Source organism: Hylobates moloch, unplaced genomic scaffold (genome assembly GCF_009828535.3).
Source record: "Hylobates moloch isolate HMO894 unplaced genomic scaffold, HMol_V3 SCAFFOLD_9, whole genome shotgun sequence".
Lineage (NCBI taxonomy): Eukaryota > Metazoa > Chordata > Mammalia > Primates > Hylobatidae > Hylobates > Hylobates moloch.
The window spans coordinates 23,617,472-23,635,081 of NW_026652284.1; the positions used below are offsets into that span (position 1 = coordinate 23,617,472).

General features: G+C 40.9%; 1 protein-coding gene across 1 annotated transcript in view; it reads left to right on the forward strand.

Annotated features, from left to right (window-relative positions):
* Nucleotides 1-17,610, forward strand: part of MACO1 (macoilin 1) — a 69,997-nt gene that overhangs the window by 39,719 nt on the left and 12,668 nt on the right. Inside the window, exons 7-8 of the mRNA XM_032759369.2 lie at nucleotides 12,738-12,896; nucleotides 14,235-14,417. Of these exons, the coding sequence (XP_032615260.1) occupies nucleotides 12,738-12,896; nucleotides 14,235-14,417 (342 nt within the window). The remainder of the gene's footprint in view (nucleotides 1-12,737; nucleotides 12,897-14,234; nucleotides 14,418-17,610) is intronic.

Genomic DNA, 17,610 nt, shown 5'->3' on the forward strand with positions numbered 1-17,610 from the left:
TCACTTGAACCTGAGAGGCAGAGATTGCAGTGAGCAGAGATCTGTCTCAACCAAAAAAAAAAAAAAGAAAGAAAAATATGGGTAGATGTATTTCTCATGTGCACAGAAAATTACTTGAAATGTATACCAGATGATCAATTGTAGTTGGCTGTCGAGACATTTACTTTCTGCATTATTTCTGTATAGTTTAAGTTTTTATAACATGCTTATTATACCATAATAGAATGTAAGCTCAGTAAGGGCAGGGAACTTATTTTCACTGGTTTGTCACAGTACACAGTGCTTGGCTTGGCACAGAGTAGATACTCAATAAATACTTGTTGAATTAATAAATACTACCTTTGTGCAGGGAAAATACTGGGAAGCAGGGAGGATGGCACCCAGTAATTTTATCACAGTGCAACTCAAAGGCTTTTGAAGTTAGAAAACCTGAATATCACATTAGACCCAATCGAGGACTACACATCCAGTGTCAAACTCTTTGTTATTTTTGAGGTTATTAACAATTTTATTTCTAAATAGAAAGTCTTTTTGCTCCAAAACCCTTTTCTTGGTATTTCATAGGAAGTTTTAAAATCCAGCACTCTGTCAGTAGTTTTTCCCAAGGCTTTGAAAGAGATGTAAGAATTTCTGGAAGTTACAAGGGAAAAGAGAAAAGTCCTCTGAGACTGCTGTCAAAAAAGGCATTTGCTCTGGCATTGGGGTTGGTTGTGCTTCAGGGCCAAGGAATCTAGACACAAGCCTCATCTCAGCCAGGAACAGGAAAGATAATCTCAGTTTGCCTTATCTTATTCATCTTTCCTGGTGGGTCTAGCCCTCTCTCTCCTCGCCAGTCCCAGATCATTCTTTGTCTTTGTGGTAGCTGGAAATACAGCTCAGACCTCACATTAAAAAAAAAAATTACCTTAAGTTCTGGGATACATGTGCAGAATGTGCAGGTTTGTTACACAGGTACATACATGCCATGGTGGTTTGCTGCACCCATCAACCCGTCATCTACATTAGGTATTTCTCCTAATGCTATCCCACCCCTAGCCCCCCACCCCCCAACAGGCCCCGGTGTGTGATGTTCCCCTCCCTGTGTTCATGTGTTCTCATTGTTCATCTCCCACTTATGAGTGAGAATATGCGGTGTTTGGTTTTCTGTTCTTGTGTTAGTTTGCTGAGGGTGATGGTTTCCAGCTTCATCCATGTTTCTGTTCCAGCCTCTCCAAGGAGATCCTCCAGGTTAGAATATGTGTTTGGCTGCTTTCTCTCTAGTGCTACAGAGAGAATGGTACATTTGTTTCTTCTCTTCTGCTTTGAATGCATTTTGCTTGTGTCAGGAGTAGTTTGCGGAAGAAAATCTGATCTTGGTAGACAGTGATTCAGGCTTTGGGGGTTCCCCTAGCTGCTTTCCCTGCAGGTGGCTACACAACAGGGTGCTGACAGATTGCTGCAGAGTCACCTGCTTGTCCCCTCCTTGAGTGATGGCGACCACAGCCGGCCTTTCTGCTTCTGTGAGGCATAAAGTAATTTTCTGGAACAGCATTATTCTAGCTGAGAGATAAAATTGTAATAAAAATGTATGAAATTTTAGAATGGGAACTATGAAAACTAGACACTTAGATGTTCTAGCTAGACTAAATTGAATATGTTGGCTATAGCTGCTGCTAAATTATTTGGAAATTATCAAGTGGGAAAAAATAAGTAGTAGAGCCATCTGTCTAGTAAGTTTAGTGTGTTTTCTGTCTCTGTGGAAACATGTTTTTGATTTATGTTTTTCTAGCACTATGTCTGAGCAGATATACTTTGTCGGACCTGATTAATTTTCATTTTCTGCTATGCCCATAATATTTTATCTACCTATGGTTTGACTCTGTTTATATTAATATACAATATAGTTTGAGTTCATTTTAACCATTGCAGGAATTTAAAACTATCGTATTCTGGGATATAAATGTGGTAATAGAGGCATGATTTTATACTTAAACAGGGTTATTTTGTGGCTTGAAAACCATGTGGCATTTTAGAAACTAGGCATAAGTGAATTTAAGCAAGCAGTTTACCAAATGTCTCCATATCTAAGAGGCCAAACAGGAAAGTGATTATGGTGTATGGATAAATTATGAAGTAACACGTAGGTTATTGGGGAGGGGGCTTCTACATAAACATGAAAAAAAAAAAAACATTTTTATGTTGAGTCCCGAGAGTTTATTTTATCAAAACTGATTTCTAGATAGGCTGTTTGAAAGTTTACTCCCTAGAATTGAGAAGGAACTATTACACAACTTTGAAAGGCTTTGTGTTAAATTCTGAGTCAGTACCTCTGTTGGCATATAATGAATTTAGTTTTTCATCAAAGGGGGTTGGGGTGGATTCCCTGAAGGGAAGGTAACCGCAAGGAAAAGGAACCATATTCGTTAAATATTATTCATGCTATCATTTAGAAACTGGCTATTTGGATACTTTGCCAGCCAATGTGGGTATATTTCAGTCTTTGCAAATCTCTTGGGTACCTCTTAGATCTTTAAAACCAACTTTCAGTTTCTTTTTTATAGGAAGAATGACAACTCTCCTCTATCACAAGGTACATTTCACTCTTCTTGTTAGAGTGTTCCAATAGATTCAAAACAGAAACACAAATTAATGACTTAGAAAGGACCATTGCTCCCCCCACACTCTGCTCCAGAGCAAGGAATGCAGATTCAGACTCCTACAGGAGTGAGTGAGGCAGGCTGGGGTGAGCATTCTGGAGTCTGGCATTGTCATCATTCTCATTCAGTACTGAACCTGACACCCAGGATTTGGGAAGCAGAAACCCTTCCAAAGGGGACAGCCAGTTGTTGCCATGGGGGATTGTAGGCCTAATGTTGCCAAGTCTTCTGATACTTTGGAGAGATGCTGAAAATATCTTTACATGAAACTCTCAGTTAAAAAACTTTTTTTTTTAACATCATACAGGGGGAGGATCAAACAAAACACGTTTATGGGCCAACCTCTGTGCCTCACCTTTTCTGTTATACTTGTGTTTTGCTCCCTGTAGCCCTCTGGCCCCACCAGTGAAAACCTGACTTTCCTTTAGCAAGGACTTTTCTATTAGGGAATACCTGGTAAATCCTATGAACTAATCTGCCATATATTAATGGGACCTTTTTGCTTTTTCTTCTAAAATCTTCTGTGCTCCTAGAAAACAGGCCATGTTGACGGTACCTCTAGAGTGAAACACCACTCCCTTTACTGTTAAATTCCCACACCTGACTGTGAGGCTTTCATACCGCTTAGAAGGAGAGGGGACAGCCTTGTGATAAGGGTAGTTTGGGGCCTTCTGGCATTCCTCAAACTATACTGTGCGGAGAGCTGCTTACTCCATCTGTGTCTAGGACTGGTAACTTCTTCTACATCAAGATATTTTCTACTGTGTTCTCAGAGCACAAAATACACCAAAACTCAGAATGTGGGTCCTGCTTATTCACAGACAACACAGGGCTGGCTTAGAATTTGAACTTGGCAGCACCATTTCTTATAACGTGTGGTACAGTGAAGTCTCAAGTCAGAGCAGTGCCTCCTCTCCTGCAGTCAATGTTGTACGTGACCAAGAGATCTTTCCAAAGAGAGCAAGACAAGCAGGACAATAAACTGCAGCTACAGAATCTAAATTTAGAAAAACTATTATTTTGATAGGAGCTGATGAATAGGAAGTAGTTGAGGTAGATTTAAAAACTGAGGCATTCTTGGCCGGGCGCAGTGGCTCACGCCTGTAATCCCAGCACTTTGGGAGGCCAAGGCGGGCGGATCACGAGGTCAGGAGATCAAGACCATCCTGGCTAACATGGTGAAACCCTGTCTCTACTAAAAATACAAAAAAATTAGCTGGGTGTGGTGGTGGGCGCCTGTAGTCCCAGCTACTCGGGAGGCCGAGGTAGGAGAATGGTGTGAACCCGGGAGGCGGAGCTTGCAGTGAGCCAAGATCGTGCCACTGTACTCCAGCCTGGGCGACAGAGCGAGACTCGGTCTCAAAAACAAACAAACAAACAAAAAACAGGCATTCTCTGTATCAGAAAGTTAAAGTTCCCCTTTTTTGGAGTGACCTAAAAAGTTTATGTTGGCTGGGCATGGTGGCTCACGCCTGTAATCCGACACTTTGAGAGGCCAAGGTGGGAGGATCACTTGAGTCCAGGAGTTAGCTTGACCAGTCTGTCAACATAGCAAGACCCAGGCTCTACAAAAAAAAAAAAAAAAAAAAAAAAAAAAGTAAGAGACTTGGATTTTCCCTAAGGTTTTGGGTTGTTCTGAAACTGCCCTGTGACGTGGGCAAATCTGAGAGTGTCAGTGAATGCGGAACAGAATGGGGAGCAGATTAGCAGTGTCCTCTTTTAAAATTATCGAATAATAATTAAAATGTTAAAAATAAGTTATGCATATTATATCTGATTTTGAAAAGGAAAAGATAACCACTATTTTATATCCTCCCCGCATTTTTCTCTTGCATCTATATTCTTTTTACAAAATTAAGCTCATACTATGTATGTTTTGTAGCTTTTATTTTTCACAGACTCTATCATGAGCATTCTTCCATGTCACGGAATATTCTTCATTGGTGATTTTTTAATGATTTAATTTTTTAATGACAAACAAATGTGAATGTACTGTAATTTATTTAGCCACCCTTCTGTTGAATATCTAAGTGCTTATGATTTTTTTCTCACTACAACAGACAAGCTTTTACATAAGATATGAATATTAATGACTGCTGATACACACTTGTCAAATCTGACTAGATTCCTTTATGGGCCTTACTAAAATGACTAGTTCTTGGCACTCACAGCTTTATTCTTGAAGAACTTTAAGAAGTCAGTAAGTACCCTGTTTCCCTAAATGACCAGTTGGGTGAAAGTCTCTAGAATTCTTTTCTGTCTCTCTTTGCATTCCTTTAGGAAAATTAATGTGTTTGCCTTTTGTGTTTGACAGATTATGGAGCAGAGACATAAAGTACTTTGCAACATGGCTTCACCTAGTAATCAGGTCATCAAGCTCTTGCTTGTTTTTGTACACTTATGCCTTGTAGCCACTACAATGACACCAGAGGCAGCTTCATGTCAGTATTTCCAAATCTGTGGTTTATACCTGCTACATTGGAACAGGGTCATGTTAGTGTGGGCCTCACTTAAGATGGGATATCTCTACCATATACTTAAAATACATTTTTCTGTGAATGACCCAAGCTACCTATCCTGTCAGTGTGAGTGACCTGGAAAGGAGAGGGGGAGGAGTTGGTATAGAGGGTAATCAGTATTTCTTCTGGGGACAGAGCTTTGATTTATGAGTTCAACTTTCTGCACAGACAGCTGTGTGGTCCTTAAACAAGTCTTGTCTTGTATGATTAATGTGTACCAGGGGAACTCCTAATGGAATTAGGTACTAATCGAGATGAAGCAGTTGCTCTTCATTAATTCTTTTCATATGCACCTGCCTTCCTTAAAAGCAAATGCCCACTTACCCCTGTTCCCTTCAGCCACTATTTAAATTAAAAATCGGATGGTCTGCTGTAGATAGGTTTCCAGAGCCTGCTATGTTGTAACACTGACCCTGTTCTATTGTGAGCACTGAGGAGATAGACACAGAGTGAAGATTAGTGACATGATCTATAAGGATTGGGAGAAACTTTAGAAATACAGTCCCAGCTTCTAATTTTGTAGCACAGTCCCTGGCTTTAAAGAACTTATAGTCTTGTTAGAAATACGATACAGACACAGGAAAAGATTAAACATCAGAACAACAGCAACAGAAAGAAGCCCAGCACAGGGTGATGGTTTGATGCCAGATGTGAAACACTAACATGGAGAGCTTTAGGGTTTTAGAAGGAGAAGGGATGTTGGGCACCTTGTGCTGGAGAGTTTAATTTTTGTTGTTTTTTAACTGAGCCTTGAAGAATGGGTAAGATTGAAAAATGGAGGCCATTCCTCCCAAGGATGTAGCATAGTAAAAGGCAGAAAATGTCTGGAAAACAAGGAGCTTTGGCTGATGTGAGGGGTTCGTTAGAAAACCTACCTTTCAATCAGTTGGCTATATAACTTGGAGATGACTTTCTGAAGCCCCTTCTACAGAGCAAGCAGCAGGGTAAGTTCTGTATTGCAGAGCCTAGAGTCTCTCTGTCACTTGCTCTTTAGAGTTCATAGATAACCAGCAAAGCTGAGGCTCCTTATCATCCCCGGGGGTTCATGGGGTCCAGCCTGCAGCCCACAGACATATATCCTTAGGTAGTTTTCTGAAATGGATATGGGCTGTGACTCATAGTCACCCCTAGGTGAAGTCTTGGCTGAGAAAAAGGTCTGCTTCTTTTTTATAAGACTTGATTCCTGGGGAAATTTACTGCCCTGATGCCTTAAACTTCCCCTGTGCTTTCAGTTAGGCCTCATAAAGCTGAAGTCAGGCTTAAAATCATGAAGTTATTGTCAGTAGCCACTGAAGGCTTTTAAAGTTTCAGTGAAGGCATAGTGGTGTGGGCTGTAATTCAGGTAATTCACAAGAGATAAGAATTACAAACATTTAGACATAGTATCTCCCTACCTTTTCAGATACTTAAAAACAATACCCATTTCAACTAAAAGCTAATACTTAAATACTGTATTTCAGCTGGGCATGGTGGCTCACGCCTGTAATCCCAACACTTTGGGCAGCCAAGGCAGGCAGATCACTTGAGGTCAGGAGTTCAAGACCAGCCTGGCCAACATGGTGAAACCCCATCTGTTTCTACAAAAAATACAAACATTAGCCAGGCATGGTGGTACGTGCCTATAATCCCAGCTACTCGGGAGGCTGAGGCACGAGAATCGCTTGAGCCCAGGAGGCAGAGGTTGCAGTGAGCCAAGATCATGCCACTACACTCTAGCCTGGGCAACAGAGCGAGACTCTGTCTCAAAAAAAGAATTTTCAGTAAATAAATACTGTATTTATTTTACTACCAGGTGTTCTTCCAGATACTCAAAGATATTTTTCCTATTTAGCCTGTCTGAAAGGCTAACATTTGAACTTCATTCTTTTGGCCAATTAGCAGATTAACCTTTATTAAAATGTAAATCTCTTCCTCTTAAAATTAAATTTAAATAATTATTAATCAATTTACATTACAGTTTATCTTAATTGCATAGGATTAGGGAGAAGGTGAGATATAGTTAAGGTTTGGAATAAGAGTGATCCTTAAACTTGACACTTTTGCTTTGAAGTCAGCCTGGCATCTGACACAGGGACCTGAGAAAGTGCTGCGTATGGGTCCCAACTCTTGCTGTGAGTTAGATAATAGGATTCAGAGGTAGCTTCACAACTCCCTTAGAAGTTGAGTGCTATCTTTTGAAATTATCAGTAAAGTGAGTAGGAAAGTTGCCTGGACCTGATGTGTAATAATTTAGAACCCTGGCTTGTTCAGTTGGACAAAAATGGACATATTTATTGTACATATAAACTCTAGCTTTGCCATGGGCTCTGTGTCCAAAGTGGTGATGCCACAGGGCAGGCCTTTGTAAGGGTGAAAACTGGTTCCACAAGAGTTAGGCAAGAAGGAAGTGCATTTATTTCCTGACTAAGCCTTAATAAAACTTGGTTCAGATGTATCTGGCCCATTATTATTTTTTTTAATGAGATTGTAGCTCTTCTGGAGAAAACTTCTCTTTTATCCCTTAAAATCTATAGTCTAGGGAAGAGTGTGGCCCTTAACTCAGGTAAAAGGGGTTTGATGTTTTCCTCCATTCTGTCTATCCCTATCTGCTGAGATTAGTTTCAGGGCCTATAATCTATTACTTCTGCCTCGTTTTCTTCCTGATCATTGCTTTTAATTTAGGTTTCAGCTAATGACATTTTAATAGAATCATATTAATACATTTGGCGATTTTGCATTAACCTGTTAACACCATTTAATAAAAACTTCTTTGTACTTCACACAAATTATATAGCTGTATTTTACCTATAAAGTATTGAACTTCAGCACCAAAGGGTTAAGTATGCCATTAAGACAAGTAGTAGTTATCTGTTTAATAAATGCTTCTAGCACTCAACTATCTTGATTCAGTTCAATTTGCTAACACATAAATCTTTTTTTTTTTTTTGAAATGGAGTCTCCCTCTGTCGTCCAGACTGGAGTGCAGTGGTGTGATCTTGGTTCACTACAACCTCCGCCTCCTGGGTTCAAGCGATTCTCCTGCCTCAGCCTCCCCTAGTAGCTGGAACTACAGGCACGTGCCACCAAGCCCAGCTAATTTTTTTTGTATTTTTAGTAAAGACAAGGTTTCACCATGTTGGCAGGGCTGGTCTCGAACTCTTGACCTCAGATGATCTGTCCACCTCAGCTTCCCAAAGTGCTGGGATTACAGGCCTGAGCCGCTGCACCTGGCCACACATAATTCTTTCAAAACTCATGACATACATTTTTCTATTGGGCAAATGCAAAAATTGAGATATATCTTAGAAAATAGGATTGTATAGTACATCCATACAATGGAATATTAGACAGCAATTAATTATTTATGGAAAATGTCTAATAGTGTGAGAAGGTGCTTATGATTTATAAGGTGTATATGTGGTACTCTCTCACCAATATTAAATGTATTTACATGTATGAAGAAATAGAAAAAAACATACAGAAAAGAGGTACTCCAAATAGTGAGCTGTTCTGTCTGGATAAGAGGATTATGAGTTATTTATATTTTTATGTATACTTTTCCATTGTTTATTCAGTTTTTGATACTGTGACTGGGTATCAAAAATAAACTCAGTTCAGGTGGTAAATCATTTTGCTGCCTACCTTAGTAAAGATTTAAAATATATAGTGGACTTTCAAGGCAAATTAATGCTTTCTGTAGACAGCTAATGAAAAATTGTCCATCGTAAATTTTTTTAAATTGCTGAGAATTTTGCCGTTTACTGCTTTATGTTACCTGCATGCCATAAGCCATTAGGCAGTGTTCTTATAGAGCAGTGTTTCTTAAACTGGGAATGCTGGTATTAACTCTCAGGCCTGCTGCAGCAGTTTGGAAAATAATTCACAGTTTGGAAAATAATTCAGTTTTACAAAATTCATGGTAGCAGTTATGAAAATCCTGAAGTATTTTAGTTCTGTGTCTTGTGAGATTATTTTATTTTTTAAATAAACCTTTTCTTATTGAAGTATAACATGTATACACACCAGTGCACAAATCAAGTGTTCCATTTATGGATTTTCACAAAGTAAACACATTCCTGTAACCACTTCATTTTATTTTTGTTGTATTGTGCCACTATTAGTCTTTGACAACATTTTTATAGAAGCTTCACATTAAAAAATATATTATTGGCTGGGCACGGTGGCTCACACCTGTAATACCAGCACCCTTTAGGAGGCCAAGGTGGGTAGATCACCTGAAAGAAGTCAGGAGTTCGAGACCAGCCCAGCCAACATGGCGAAACCTCATCTCTACTAAAAATACAAAAATTAGCTGGGCATGGTGGTGGGCACCTGTAATCCCAGCTACTCGGGAGGCTGAGGCAGGAGAATCGCTTGAACCCAGGAGGGAGAGATTGCAGTGAGCTGAGATCAGCCTGGGCAACAGAGTGAGACTTGGTTAAAATATATATATATATATATATATATTTCATGTTCTTTGGTCTTCAGAAGTTATACTCTAGATATTTTATGCTTTTTGGTGTCATAACTGCATTAGCTCATTGGATTTTTGCATTTTTCAAGGAACTCTAAAATTTCACTCAGAATAAATATTGTTATTTTTAGTTTGTGGTGGGAAAAGATTAAAAAATGAAAGAAAGTAACAACTACAAAATTCTCACAATCTAGCCTCTACAGATTTAATTTTTCTTCCATTCCCAACTGTGGCATATGTTTTGCCCCAGCGACTGGTTGTGTGGAACTTGATTCCTGTGCATCTGCATATGATACAGCTTAGTTTGCTAATCTAAAGAGGCACATCAGCAGCCATCTGTAAGTGTGTCAGGCCTAGAAATCCTAGCGCAGACTGGGAGGAACTTTAGAGATATCAGCCGTAGATGAAGAAACTGAGGCCTGGAAGATTACACGCCTCGTTCAGGGTCAGAGAATTGGCGCCAGAGCTGAATGTAGAACCCTGATCCTAAACTCTGTTACTAAACCATGCTTAGCCCTATTTTCACCTAAAAACTCACCCTTTCTACTGAAAATGCAATCCTCAGACTGTGAAATCAGCTTCTCAAGAAAGACAAATTACCTAACACATTTTTCAGCCAAATTTCTCAAAGAGGATAGCATTGACCTGACAGCATTGACCTCTTTCGGAATATATTCTTTGGGCTACTTGGGAGTGAATGAGAGACAGTATGGTGATGGTATAAATGCCGATCTGTAATTGTTTAGAGCAGTTCTGAGAGTACATTCAACTGGAATAACCCTGGCAATAGGGAAAGTGTGGTGTGATGTCGACTTGTGACCCTTCCCTGGGGAGCAAGCTGTCAGGACACCCAGCGGTGCTTTTGGAACAAAAGGTTTCTAGGCCATGCTCCCAGGCACTGGACAGAAGGACTGGCTACTTGCACCTGCAGGGTGACTGTCAGTGTTTTATGATTTGGGGTTTTGGGGTTTTTTTTAAGTTGCCTAAAGGTAGATATGTAAATAAAGCTGCTCTGTGTCAGGCAACATTTATTGAGTAAGCGTTGATCATTGTGGAGGGCTCTGGGGATTTAGTGCTTAATAAAACATGTCTCTAAGACTTAGTCTTTGGAGCTGACAGTTCCAAAGAGATCACCATTGCCCTTCAGAAATCTTGGTTCTGTTGGTATATTGAATTAGTGACATGAACAAGAGTCTCATCAGAGCAAACGGACTTTACCTACCTGTGAGTTTGTATCCTGATAGAAAAAGCCTCTTCTAAATAAATATTGTTATTCCTAGTTTGTGGTAGGAAGAGATTAAAAAATGAAAGTAATAACTACAAAATTATTGAGATCTAGCCTCTGTAGATCTAATTTTTCTTTCATTCTCAACTGCAGCTCACATGGCAGCCATCCTTGACCTGACCTTCAGCACCACTCTCCACAGTCCTATCTACCAGAACTGTTCTATCCTTTCCTACTCTGTCCCCAGTACAAGCCTTTCTCAGAAGCCAGACTAATGGCTTGCCCACACATGTCGATGGCTATTCCTGCCTTTGAGTTTTTTAATACATTTCTCCCCTCATTTAGAATGTCCCCTCCTCCTCTTCTACTTCTCCAAATCCTATCCAAATATCAGGGCCCAAGTCAATCTCTACCTGCTCTGCAAAGCCTTTCCCAGTCTTCTCTCCTCAGACTCACATAGCACTTCTTCCTCTACCATGCTGTGGATGACATGGCTATAGTTTGGCCTAATGGTGGAGAATGGACTCTGGAGCTAGACTGCCTGGATGACCTTGGGCTGCATGCGTTCCTAGCCCAGAGTTCTTCATCTGTAAAAATGGGAATAGGAATTGCATTTGGCCCATAGTTGTACAGATCGTAGGATTAAACCCTATAGAACAGTGCCTGGCCCGTAAGTTCTCATTAAATAGTAGCTGTTGTTATTATTCCTTCTAGCATATATTTAATCATGGCCTTCCTTGTGTTATTGTTTAATCATGTAAATTATGTATTTCTTGGTTCCTAATTGTGAAGTTTTCCCATGAAGAAAGAGACTTGATTTTATCGTTTTTGTTTGTTTGTTTTTTGTTTTTTGAGACAGAGTCTCACTCTTGTTGCCCAGGCTGGAGTGCAGTGGCACAATCTCGGCTCACTGCATCCTCCACCTCCTGGGTTCAAGTGATTCTCCTGCCTCAGCCTCCTGAGTAGGTGGGATTACAGGCGCCCGCCACCATGCCCAGCTAATTTTTGTACTTTTAGTAGAGATGGGGTTGCACCACGTTGGCCAGGCTGGTCTTGAACTCTTGACCTTAGGTGATCCGCCCGCCTCAGGCTCCCAAAGTGCTGGGATTACAGGCATGAGCCACTGCGCCCGGCCGATAGTTTTTGTTGACCGTTTTCAGCACTACATATGCATAGTAGGTCTCCAATACCTGTCACTTAAAGTGAAACTATTACTGCAGTAAAGAAAATAGATGGAACAAGAGTAAGGAATTGAGGAGAAAAGATAGGCTCCATTTTGCATATGGAGTTCTCTTATGATTCTTAGAGCATGTAATTTGTTCCTTTTTTCATTGTTGTTGAGTCTCGTGAGCTCTTCTGCCACACTCACCAGAGGTGTGAACGTCATTCAGCAAGGATGCTAGCAATTTCTGGAGGTTGTCGCAGACGGTTTTCTTCTAGGCCCATGGTGGGACAGAGTCTCAGACAGTAGATTCTGATTTATCAAAATATCACAGAGCATTAAGTGGTAGGTCATGAGCTGGTTGTTTGAACGTATTTCCCTTGCTGAGGGCATGAAAAGCCACCAGAAAGGAGCCTTTAGTCTTCAGCAACCCTCTCTGCTGTCCCCTTCTCCTTTGTCAGCAGCTCGGATGGACATTCACAAGCACCATACTCACCGGTCAATATTCATAAACATTTGGGGGAAGTTGAAAGTTACACCCCAGTAGGAAGAGGTAGGGACCCAGGTGGAATCATTCAACAAAATTAACCCAGTTGCAGACAGGAGTCCTCATGATGGCAGGAACTGCTAGCGGGGTCCTTCTTCTGCCATTCACGCAGCAGACCAGGACCCCCACCAGGTCCCTCTCAGCTCTGTGGGTGCCCTCACCTGGATGAAAATGCTGCATTTCTCCTTCTCCTAGGCTGGAACAAGACATTAAAAAGTTAAAGGCTGACCTGCAAGCCAGCAGACAAGTGGAACAAGAGCTCCGCAGTCAGATCAGCTCCCTTTCGAGCACCGAGCGAGGGATCCGCTCAGAAATGGGCCAGCTTCGGCAGGAGAACGAGCTGCTGCAGAACAAGTATGTGCACCTTTTAGGTCTTTGGCCGTAAGCCCAGCAGCTTCACTGCTTCTCCTGTTTCCAGGGGTTGGAGCACAAGATTTATGGTGACAGAGACCTCCTGAGAGGTTTTTAAATAAAATGTTTAAAATACTTTATTTAGTACCAGATATTCAACATGTTTATAAAATCTATAAAAACTCATTTCATTGCCATAAAACAGTTTATTAATATTACTGTTTTTGTCTTCTCTCATTTAATAACTTCTTAGTTTAAAATAGTTATTGAGTTTTTGGATGGTAAAATTGACAAGAAGTAGTTCTGCCACAGTTTGAAAATTTTGCTCCTTTGAGTGAAAATTTCTAGAGTATTTGACTATATTTACTTTTATTTCCAGAACTAAAAGATGACATTGAACTTTGATTTTATTTGAAAAGGCAGGCAGAAAGCCAGGTCTTCTGTGTGAATTCTTTTAGGCTTTTGATTAGTTCATTCTGGAATTACTTCTTAACTCAGTGTGGGTCTTTCCTTTTTTCTTTTTTTAAATCTCCCAGCAATGTGTGCCCGTGATAGTGATGATCATTACAGGCTGTTGGCTTTCTGGGCTTTCCCTATTGAAAGAGGAGTTCAACATTTTTAAGGAATGTAACTCAAAAGCTAGGGCATTACAGGCAAATAACCTCTCCATTGCCTCTGACCAGCATTTGTGGTGGTTCTAGCATTGATACGTAGAGAACATCCCAATGATAAACTCACCTCATGCTGATAGGTAAAGCTGGGGGTGGTAGTAAGCAGGAAATATGGCTGAAATTTCTGTCTGAAATTAAGCATCCTGTGACTCTAAAAGAGGATTTGGGGACACTGTGAGCAAACATCCTGAACTGGAAAGGAAAAGCTGTAGTAGGCTACAGCAAAATTGTATTCAGGAAAAATAAAAGCCTTCCCCTTTCCACCCGTTACCTCAGTTTCACTGGGGCTGGTCCCATCAGTGGTTCTTTGGTGGGACTGAAGTTCTTTCAGGGTGCTCTGGAACATTAGAATTAGTTATACAATTATCTTCCCCTCTGTTCGAAATTTGTTTTACCCTGTTTTCTGGATGACCTTTTGTAGATCACTTACTTGAACAGAGCAGAGGCTAGGTCTGAATCTCTGTTTTGTAAGGCGGCTTGTTTATTGGTGTTTAGGAATTATTAAAGAATAACAATGTGTTTTCCTCAGGCATTCTGGGAGTTGACATTTTTGATTTGCTGTTCAAACCTCCTGTTTAGTTGGCCTTAAGGTGATAAAGAGATGTTTCTCAAGGGTTTATAGTGGGCATTTATAATTTTAAGACTTTGTATAACAATCATTTCCATATAGGTTACATAATGCTGTGCAAATGAAGCAAAAAGACAAGCAGAATATCAGCCAGTTGGAGAAAAAGCTAAAAGCTGAGCAGGAAGCCCGAAGTTTTGTAGAGAAACAGTTAATGGAAGAGAAAAAAAGGAAGAAGTTAGAAGAAGCCACTGCTGCCCGGGCTGTTGCGTTTGCTGCTGCATCTAGGTATGTCCATGTCACCTGAGTGTTTAATCCAAGGTTGGCTTTCCTTTACCAACAAAGACATGGGAATTTGATGCCTTGGGCAGGATTGGACATACGGCAACCATGCGCAGATGGATTGCTTTTAAGTACTGTTTTATTAGCTGGTTTAAACTCCATCTATGCAAGCTTGTACTATCTTATAACAGCTTTATCCCTCAGTGACCTCATCTATAAAGTGGGATGAGGGAATTACCATGTTTCCCATACCTGGGAGGCAAAGTACTGCTCATAAAAAGGTTTCCAGTCACTTTTTGTCAGACTGATGATTACTAAATGCATTGAGAGATTCCATCTGGAAGTTCATTTCCTTTAGAGAGCTATCATTACTCTCCACTCTTAGGTATATGTGTTTCTGAAGTTTTTATCTTAAAATGGAAGAAAGATAAAATCTTGGTTGCCCAAGCACTGTGTACTGGCTGCTTAAATGGATATCAGCAAACTGTCAAATGAAATGGCAAAAAAGTGAAACATAAGTCTCTACTAGATGGAATTACATTTGTGGCATAATGAAAATTGGGGACTACCTCCAGTACCATTGGAAAGTACCCCTGTGTGCAAGTATTCCAAAAACTATTAGATAGTTAAGAGCTTTCTTTTTTTCTTTTGCTTCTACTTCACTTACCACTTTTTCCTTTGTTTTCTTGACTAGTGAAGTCCCTCTGCATGTGGGAATCAGTTAGGTGTTTGCAGATATAGAGCGATGGTAAATTATTATTTATTTCACTTTTAAATTCCATCCTAATCTGTATCTATGTGGTATAATTCAACTGTAATTTTTCCTTGAATTTTGCTTTGTTGTAATTTAAGTAATTTAACTTTTGGCATGTCGATAGCCTTCTTTGTGGGTTCTGGCATTTGCAGAATAATTGGTGAATCATTTCACCTTTTAGGAAATAACAGCAAGTGAGAACTCTGTCCTGTGTGATCCTGTCTCCCCCCAGCAGATGGCTGAGCTGGCTTGGCCCATCAGCATCTATACAGACTTACAAGGCCCTTGACTAGCCTGCCTACAATGTGGGGTTGTTTGTTTGAAGATGTATTTGCATTCTGAAGCACTTATACTTGCAGGAGATGTTCCTGAACAGTCATCTAGTGATGACTGTTCTCCTCTCTCCTCAATTCATCCAGCACCTGCCCTTTCTGAAAAATTCCACTCAGGAGGACATAGCAGTTCCTTAACGATATTGCTTAGTGTCTCCCATGCCTGAGAATCAGCAAGTTGGTTTCAGTGTCTACCCCAAATCCCTTTTGCTTCCAGTTAAGCTTATTTATCTTATCCCTGGACAGTCCTTGTTTGCTATAACTTATTCTTTTTTTTCCTTCTTTTTGAGACGGAGTCTTATTCTGTCACCCGGGCTGGAGTGCAGTGGCACAATCTCAGCTCACTGCAACCTTTGCCACCCAGGTTCAAGCGATTCTCCTGCCTCAGCCTCCCAAGTAGCTGGGATTACAGGCTCCTGCCACCGCGCCCAGCAAATTTTTGTATTTTTAGTAGAGACGAGGTTTCACCATCTTGGCCAGGCTGGTCTTGAACTCGTGACCTGAGGTGATCTGCCACCTTGACCTCCCAAAGTGCTGGGATTACAGGCATGAGCCACCACGCCAGGCCTGCCATCACTTATTCAGTAAATCTCAGGGCATAAATCTCTGACTGGAACTTCCTTTTTGGTAGGCAGAGAACACCTACTTCCTTCATTGGGCTGTTTCTGGAACCTAGACAGTTCCAGCTTTGGACTGGCCATTGCCATCATCTCTTTTAGCTCAACCTTATGATAGCCCTGAGAAGCAGCTCAACGGTGTGCCCTTATTTTTCTGTTTACTCCAGTCTTGTGGCAACTTTATGACAAGAAAGACAAAAGTCCCAATGCATAGCCCCTCAAAAGTGGGGGGAAAATTTTTTTTCTAGTTCACCGCCCCCTGCTGGACATAGTACATGTTCAGTTCTATCTGGCTTTGTGTGTATTGTCTCAAGTCTCATGGCCTGGTGGGAAGTTTGCTGGATTGGGACGCCAGAAAACCTCAGTTCTTATCCCTGTTCTACGACCTAAAAGCTAGGTAATCTTGGACTAGTATTTTATCTATGTAGCCTCAGTTTTCTTATCTGGAAAATGGGATAAATATACCCTAGGTTGTTATAAGGATTGAAGAAGGTAGTATGGGTAAAGTACCTTAGTGTCTGGCTCATCTAGACACTCAGTAATAATTATTATATATATGTATGTATTTTGAGACAGGATATCATTCTGTCACTCAGACTGGAGTGCAGTGGTGCAATCATAGCTTACTATAACCTCAAACTCCTGGGCTCAAGCTGTCCTCTTGCTCAGCCTCCTGAATAGCTGAGACTACAGGCATGTGCTACTATGCCCAGCTATTTTTTAAATTTTTTGTAGAGACAGGGTCTCTCTGTGTTGCCCAGGCTGATCTTAGACTCTGGGCTCGAGCAGTCCTCCCACCTTGGCCTTGGGAGTGCTGGGATTACGGGCATGAGCCACCATGCCCAGCCCAGTTATTTTAGAGTATTATTGAAATTATCAAAGGACATAGAGAACTGAGCAGACTGAGCCAAAAGCTAAAACCTGACAGACCCTGGAGTATAAAATAAATTAAATATAAATCCCACAATACAGGTAAACCTATAGTCTTTTTTTTTTTCTTTTTTTTGAGACAGAGTCTCACTTTGTCACCCAGGCTGAAGTGCTGTGGCACCATCTCAGCTCACTGCAGCCTCTGCCTCCCGGGTACAAGCGATTCTCCTGCCTCAGCCTCCCGAGTAGCTGGGATTACAGACATGTGCCACTACACCCAGCTAATTTTTGTAGAGGGGGTTTCACTGTGTTGGCCAGGCTGGTCTTGAACTCCTGACCTCAAGTGATCCACCTGTCTTGGCCTCCCAAATTGCTGTGATTACAGACGTGAGCCACTGCACTCGGCCAACCTATAGTCTTTTTTAAAATTTTATTTATTTATTTATTTATTTATTTATTTATTTATTTATTTATTTATTTTTGAGATGGAGTCTCACTCTGACTCCCAGGCTGGAGTGCAGTGGCACAATCTGGACTCGCTGCAATCTCCACCTCCTGGGTTCAAGCAATTCTTCTGCCTCAGCCTCCCCAGTAGCTGGGACTACAGGCATGTACCACCATGCCCA